Genomic DNA, 8,518 nt, shown 5'->3' on the forward strand with positions numbered 1-8,518 from the left:
AGTCAGAAGGGGTCAGGATTGGTTCATTATGGCGGAGAAGATAGCTAGCGCGTTTATAACCTCGGTTTTAATGCTCTAATAGCATTTAATGAACAATTTGCTGCGATACTCATTTTCAACTTGTTTGAAGCAATTGCATAAATATTATATTCGTCCCTCGTGTTGTTGGACTATTCCAAAACATTCATAGCACCCCATGACATGTCAATTTATAAAAAAAAAATAAGATGGCAATTACCTGGAAACAATTTTATCCAAAACGATTGGGATTTCCCAATTTGAAAGAAATGTTTGATAAATATTGCGAATTCCCAGTGCAGCCTATGGAAGAAGGCAAAATTTTACCTGAAGATTTTGGGAATTCTCAGGCTAATTTGTGATGCAAAATCAGTCGGAACTCGTTAATATTAAATTAAGTTTCTTATAGGATAGTTAAAAACGTTTACAAAGGGAAATGTTTTCTTTGTTTGCCTGTATCTCAAAATCAATATTTCTGAGTTCCGACTGATTTCGCTTGATCGCATAACATTTGGCAAAAATTGTGTGAATTCCCACATGGCAAAAGCAGGCAAAACATTTTGGGAATCTCATGTCTTCTTTAGGGGGGATGCCATTAATGTCTGGAATAGCCCGTTGCATATTGATACCATATCTATTTTCTCAGGAATCTTTTCGCACTGAATGGTCGTCCATAATAACAACCTTCGTAATGACACTCGGTGAAATCAACAAAAGTGATTTGCTCGACACTGGTGAATCCTTGAGTCCATTTGAAGAAGTTGCCAATGGTTTGGTTTTCATCTTTCTGTTCCTTATGCCAATGGTTCTCATTAATCTAACGGTAAGTTCATTCCCATATTCCATAGTTTGTTTGTTTTTTCTTTTACCATGAGCGATTATTTGACGCCGTGTCACTTGCAACCATGTCAACTTAACAATTCGTACAATTCACATGATCCAACTTATCAGCCAATGATTTACGATAATCAAATTATTCTACAGGGCTCTCCCCGTCAATCCAAAACACCGTCAATCCGAACCTCCGTCAGTTCGAAAATCTAATTGAAGTTAGGGTTAGGGTTAAGGTTAGGGTTATGGGTGACGTCTTTTTCAATCAGATTTTCGGACTGACGGGGGTTCGGATTGACGGTGTTTAGGACTGACGGGTGTCCCCATTCTACATATGTACCATCAGCGTTGCAATCAGTAGTCCAATTGGGCCTACTCATCATTTACTGATTTGTTAAGTGCATAAGTAGGCCTATAACAGTTGCTGTTTTTTTCATGATTTTAATAGATTGGTATATCAGTGGGTGACATCGATAAGATTCTAGAATCATCTTACGTAAAACGACTCAGTTTACAGGTGAGGAAATTACCGTGTCCATAAGGTATAATGCGATAGCTCGTGCTATGCACACTTGGAACATAAAGGGAAAAAGGCTGTCGAATTCGTCTGGCATGCCACACGAATTCGGCAGCTTTTCTCTTTTTGTTCCCAGCATACATAGTGCTAGCCGACCTTTGGTGATTGCACATACGCATTCGACTGGTCAAATTGACTGGTGTGAATTGACCTTTTCGGTATACGGTAAATCCCATAAGCCTTTGAAAGTAGACCTGATATGTCGTCATTTGAAGTTCGCTAAACGACGTTCGCATCGGCGCGGCGTGACGCGTATTGACGTCAAATGGCGACAATGATCTCACTCTCGGGTCTAGGCCTACTCGCAAAGGCTTTATGGGATTTACCGAAAAGGTCAATTACGATGTGAGGATGTATAGTTTTGGTTTCTTTGCAAAGGACTTCTGGAAATCACCGAAAGGGTTAATTGATCAATTGAAATCGTGTTTTTGAAAAATAGCATTGGCGTAAGAAACAATAATCAAACCCCTTTAAAAAGCGTGTCCGTCGTTGTGCTTTTCTTATTACCTTGTATAAATTGAATGCCCGTATTTGAAACAAAAGTCCGTTGTGATAATTATCTTCACAAGAGCAAGAAATGGAAGAAAATTATTCAAGATAACAAAAAACCCCAATGAAGTGATTGTAGCTTAGTATATATCATGATTGTTTCTGCCTCGATTTCTTTTGCTGCAGGTGAATATCATACTTCAAACGGAGAAGAAATTTCCCCGATGGCTACAGCGTAAAATCTGGTTGCCCAGAGCAGAATTCTGGCCTAATAGGAGGAAAAATACCTTATGGCATAGGGTTCGTATAATTGCATGCAATGTCGATATCATTGTTTTGCGTTTAAAAATCATTATTATTCAAATAATATCGTTAATTTATTACATTCGCACACTGGCCCCCAAAATAGCAAAACCCAGAGAGCAAAACACACCTCATTTGGGACTAAAATGGTTTGAAATATACAACACTTCCCCGACCCCACCCGCCCTAAATTTTAAAGCTTCCGCCGCCACTGATTTACGAACTTTGTAAATGATGAGTGCTATGAAATCTCCGTTCTGACAGAACGAGAACGTAACTTTTGGCTGATACCTATATATTAACGATCGCCTTGCGTGTTGCCCGCTGTGCTACTCTTACTTCCCGAATATTATGTGTGAAAGCTTTGTTTGTTAAGGATGCTAATAAACTGGGTTCAAATTTTAAATATCCTGTCCGTCAAAATGAACAAAATTACACACAGGATTATTTTAATACTCTACTCTAAACACATTATCAGTAACCAAGCAGTTACCCAACTGACACAACAGCAAAATGTACTGACATGGAACGGCTTCCTGAACCACATGTCACAGCCCATTTAAATCGTGTGTAAAGCAATGTAACAGCAATGTGGACTTTCCTGTCTCATGATTGCCTCACAAAAATAACACTCGTACCCAACGAACATAAATACACCCCGACATATGCGAACATAGTGGACACACACACACTATTAATGTCTGTGTTTGGGTAAGTAACATTACCTTCACTTCAATTTGTTTTGACTTCTACATACAATGACATAGTGCTAAAAACTCTTATGTTGCCCAAATTTCCAGGCTGTGACAAGTAATACAGCAAGCGGTTCCATGCCAGTGCATTATTCAGTTGTGTCAGTAAGGCAACCGTTTGCATATTGACATATCATTAGAGTATTATTTGAAGTAATCTTGTGTGTAATTTTGGTTCATTTTGATAGACAGATTTTCAAGATGACTATAATCATCGGTTTCTTTTTTAGCGCAGTTTAGTACTTTGGATTTGGTAAACTAGGCCGGCTATACAGTACCACGTAATAAGTATATATCAGTCAGTCAAACCAATTTTTTCCATACATTTTCCTGATAGATGGTCAGACGACTTCAAGGGGCATCTGGGACAAAATTTCTACGAAAATCGCAGGAAGAATCAAAGAAAGACGTTACCGTACAAGATGTGTTGATATCGGTTAATCAGCATGATTCGACGTGAGTACAAATGTCTTGATTTATAATGGGCAAGCTAGATACAGCGACCGAATTACACGAATTAGGTGCATTTTCTTCTATACAGGGTTCGATTTTTGCCGGCAAAAACCTGTTTTTACCTGGTTTAAACTGGCAAAAAGGCAAAAACTGACAAAAACAGAAAGCTCATAAACAGTAACCACACAACTTTTAATGAATCATTCAACTATTTTCATTTGTCTTATCAAGTCCTTGAAATTAAAAAAAAATGATTTTTGATATGCCACATTTCAGTCAATTGCAAGCAATGAATACCCATGCCTCTAATTTCTTAATATGTTACTTATAATTACAAAATGTGGCCTTTTTACACTTAGGAAATTATTTTGTAACTCAATAACTTGTTTTGAGATGAAAAACTGAACTATTTATCACTTTTTTTAAATTTTGCCAAGCGATACAAACCGCGGTTAAAACCGCGGGTTTTTTTCTCCTGCGACAAAACCTGCGAATCCTGCTTCTATAGGCCTATAATCATGATAATAGGTACATCGAAAGTCAGAATTCCAGAGTCTTGAGTCCGCATGGTACATCCCTATGTACACACCTTCATTCGCTCCCCACTTGGGAGTTATACTCTAGCATTTTACCATTCTTTTACTATATTTTGTTATTGCTTTACAGATTGTCGGCCCTCGTAACGATCATCCATCAGCAAGGCAAACTACTGCGTCGTATTGCTGAGAAACATGATATAACTGCAGAATTAGACGACCCGTTGGCTTTGCGTTCAACCCCAACTGGAAAAGGACACTATGATTTGAGCTAGGAAATAAAGATTGCTATATAAATATAACTGACTGATGAACCCGATGTTGAGAATTAAGGATTGCCATGATATAATGCCAAACTTAAGACGATCACTTTTGTGATCTTATATGTAGTTGCTAGCTAGGGTTAGAGTAGGCCTACTTCCATATAATGACTTGATACTAACATTAATGTAACAGCATGAACGCAAGGTAAATGTAACATAACTAGGCTATTTCCTCTTAAATTGCCCTCAATAACCTAATAAATTACTCTTTAATGTCCCTTATTCTTCAGGCCCTGTCCTCTTTCGGGAGCCGATTTATAGTTTAAGCTTGATGGATTTTCAAAACCTCAACCTTCAACAATGTTTGTGAGCACTATTGTTGGGGTTTTTTCGGTGAAAATATAGCTTCAAAATGTTTTACATACAGGGTGTCCAAAAAAAAAAGAGGCCCCTCATTGCGCCCTCTTTTTCGCCTATTTTTGAAAAGTTGATCAAATATATTTTGGTATGTAAAGAAACCTTTAATTGTTAGCTTCAATAAACCAAAACAATTATTTCAATCGGCTCACAACTTTTGAAGATATGCCCTAAAGACGAGTACCCATTTTTCACACTGTCCACGGATAGCAAACAGAGTGGTTGGGATGGGTCATGCTGTGGAGTGGCTTGCAAGATCACCAGACCTCACACCAGTTGATTTCTTCATTTGTGGGAAAATCCAAGATCTTTGCAAACATATTACTGATATATTCACAAGTATCCGGCGCACAGGGTTGGTACGCAACGCAATTGATGCAATGAGGACTTGGGCTGAACCCTGTATTCGTCAAGGAGGCAACCAGGAGGAGGGCAGAGCAGCACAGTAAACTCACTTCAAAAGAACCAAAGACAAACTAAACAGTCCTTTTCAGGGCTACCTTTAAACGTTGTCAATAAAAAGAAAGCAAGAAACAATAAAGTAAGAAACATAAGAAAACAAAAAGGCATAAAATAACCGAGAAAAACAAAAGTAATTGCAAGTATACACAATGGTATAGCAAAAGAAGTCCCATCCCACGTCAATTTCGCCCGAATTAATGACACTTAACAAAATCCATAACCCATAAGCCCACCGGTAAAGCCCATTCCCTATCGAGGAATGTTTTATATTCACGAAAGGTATATGCACTTTTCAATCTTTAAAGTAGCTAAACCTCCTCCGTGGACAGAGTGAAAAACGGATACATTTCTTTAAAAGAGCATATCTTCAAAAGTTATGAGCCGATTGAAATAATTGTTTCGGTTTATTAAAGCTAACGGGTAAAGGCTTCTTTACATACCAACACATACTTGATCAACTTTTCTGAAATAGGAGAAAAAGAGGGCGCAATGAGGGGCCTCTTTTTTGGGGGGACACCCTGTACGACATAAACTTTAAGCTATAGAGCGACGCCCTCAATTTTTCTCGAATTTCTACTTTTTGCATGATTGTAATGCGCAATGGTGTACTAAAATATCACGTGAAAGACTAAGCCTGAAGTGCTTTAAATAGGCCTACAGTAAAATTGAAGTTTTTAAATTAAATCATGAGATCATCGATTTTATTTCCGAGTTACCGATTTAATGATGGCTAACATGTCTCGATCAAAAAAATTTGAGGGTAAAAGTACGGTGGAAAATGTACGACAAGGTATGCACATTCCAAATATTTTGCGCGCTCCGCGAGTATGAATGTTAAGTGTTCACTTGTGTACTCTCAAGCTTCAAATCAACCAACTTTGCGCACTTTATACCATTTGGATGTTTCATCACTATAACTCCAATGAGTAGGCCTTATAACTCCAAATGGTTTTTAGCTTTGGTTTCTTTTTGAGTACATGAAGCGGTTATCAAAAAAATTAGACGATAAAAATGAGGGGATCAAAACAAATTCCTAAATTTTCAGGGGGGATTTATATGTCGGAGGTTCCAAATTGTCCACCCTTACCACCAAAGAACTTATAACACTCCCTTATATACGTCCCGGCTGCCTGAAGCTCCGCTGAAACATTCGTGTAATACGATCGGCGAGCTAAATACACACATTGTAGCTGCTGGAATGAAATAGCAATTTTATTCGTTTTACCCACAGAATTAATTCTGTGGTTTTACCTCATTTGTTTGGCTTGAAATTAAAAAGGGACAATGAGATCAGTGAAAACTAACATTTAAATAGGAATCTATTCTCATATTCACATTGTGGTATATTTACAAAGTAAGAAGGAGACTGGGTTGAATTTATAAAACAACTGACATAATTACATATCGCTCATTCTACAAAATCGGGTGCCAATCAACTCTAAAAATAAAAATAATAAAAGTTCTTTAAAAAGACCTGCTTTTTGTGTTTTTAAGAGTAAATGTATCACTACTTTCAGATGTAAAAGATTGCCAACACCACTTGCATATTTTTCTTTCAGGAAGTCATTATGTTTTTAACACTAAAACTCAATGTAATGTGAGCTACGTTACCGGCTACAAAATGGGATGGTTTTACTTAATCCAAGGTCATAAAAAGCAAACAAAAGTTCACTTGAGTGAAATGTAAAACCGATTTCACCATTTCATAGAAGTTTTAAAGATGTGTAAATGAGTGCGTAACGTAGCTCACAGTAACGTAGTTCATCGGGGTTTTTAATGTTTTTGATGTGATTTGTGAACGTTAGAACGTTATGTCGGTTAATTCTAATATAAATGGGGTTCGATGCACTGGTACCTATCACATAATATTAGGAAGTACATGTTATACAAGTGCATACTATATAGAATCCTGGTAACGTAGCTCACCAGTCTTAACATGGTCGGTCCAAATTTCAATGTTTACAATGCAACATTTCTATGCCAAAAATGCTACAGCATCACGATTTTTACTGTGATTTTTAAAAACCTATGATTGTTTGCCTTCAAAAACCGCAAACTACATTGATATCTCTGTTTTACTTCTTTCCAATAACGTGTGTTAAAAGGGGGTAACGTAGCTCACGGCGTTTTGGTGGAATTTATTTTAGAATTACACAAAGACGTTTTAATCACTAAAAAATGATGTTGATAAACAATATGATGGCGCGTTAAAATACAACAAATATGTAAAGAAATCTCATTTATTCAAAGAAAATATTAAGGGTCAGATTTATCACTTGAGCAGTGGAAACGTATTTTTAGCGATTTTTGCGCCTTTGCAAGGGGTAATCAGGCTAAAGAAAGCATTTAAAGTATGTACAACTATATATGGTTGAATCCAACCAAAAGTGTCCACGGGCCAAAAATAAAACTCCAAAATAAAAATGTCTCCACAATTTTTTCCTTTTGCCCATTGATTGATGGCATATTAGCCTTATAGGAACCAAAAGTGCCATCACTAATCTTGAAAAATAAATCCATGACGTGTGATAGTAAATGTGACATCAAAACCCAATGTTACCTACGAATACCACTAGGATGCTTTCACTGTCGCAATACTAATCAACCTAAAAAATGGAATATTCCTATTAACACTTTTTTCGTGTAATGTAGACCACGGGCTGTCAGGAAAATGCTATAGTTCAACCAGAAAATATTTGTTTTTATTTTTATAACGCGATCAATATGATCTTAGTCAATTTATGCTAGTTTATTTTTGAAAATGAAGTTTAGGTCAGTTTCTGTATTTTATTTATCAAATGAGTATGAATAAATTGTATAAGAACGAGTGGGATATCTGTTTTCAGGAATATTAGGAATTTTACGCATACACCTAATGCTTTATAAAATGATAGGTGAAGAAACCCGGGTATTCGTAGGTAACATGACCGATTTAACAATTTCTATATTGAGTTTAGAGGTTCAAATTTTGCTATTATGATAATGAGTGAATAAAATGGTAGTTTTTAGATCTCTTTCAGATGGTACGTCCAAATGAATAAGTGCTTTTACCTTAGATCAAAAATTTTTGATGCTTTTAGCAAGATTTTGAACACTTCATTTTGATATACAAGTAAACTGAGCTCAAAAAGAAACTTATAATTTTTCACAAGGTCATATCTTGAAATCCTGTCCATCAAATTGAACCAAAATTACACACAGATTTACTTCAATACTCTACTCTTAACACATGTCAGTAACCAAGCAGTTATCAACTGACACAACAGCAAAATGCACTGACATGGGACAGCTTCCTGGACCACATTCACAGCCCAGCCCTGTTTCATGAAAAAAGTGTATGAAAAGCAGAAAGCAGCACCGTTTTATCAACTGTGAAAGGTTGCTGTGTGCATTCTCACAGATTTTTTGTCCTGGGTG

The 8,518-nt window shown here is 36.7% G+C and overlaps 1 protein-coding gene across 1 annotated transcript in view; it reads left to right on the forward strand.

Moving 5' to 3' along the window:
* The window catches only part of LOC140153255 (transient receptor potential cation channel subfamily A member 1-like), a 49,239-nt gene extending 41,122 nt beyond the window's left edge, over positions 1-8,117 (forward strand). The window contains exons 24-28 of the mRNA XM_072175987.1: positions 665-841; positions 1,298-1,366; positions 2,102-2,215; positions 3,308-3,426; positions 4,090-8,117. Coding sequence (XP_072032088.1) covers positions 665-841; positions 1,298-1,366; positions 2,102-2,215; positions 3,308-3,426; positions 4,090-4,234 — 624 coding nt within the window. The 3' untranslated portion in view covers positions 4,235-8,117. The remainder of the gene's footprint in view (positions 1-664; positions 842-1,297; positions 1,367-2,101; positions 2,216-3,307; positions 3,427-4,089) is intronic.
* The last annotated feature ends 401 nt before the right edge of the window (positions 8,118-8,518 follow it).

The sequence above is a fragment of the Amphiura filiformis genome, chromosome 1 (genome assembly GCF_039555335.1).
Source record: "Amphiura filiformis chromosome 1, Afil_fr2py, whole genome shotgun sequence".
Classification (NCBI taxonomy): Eukaryota; Metazoa; Echinodermata; class Ophiuroidea; order Amphilepidida; family Amphiuridae; genus Amphiura; species Amphiura filiformis.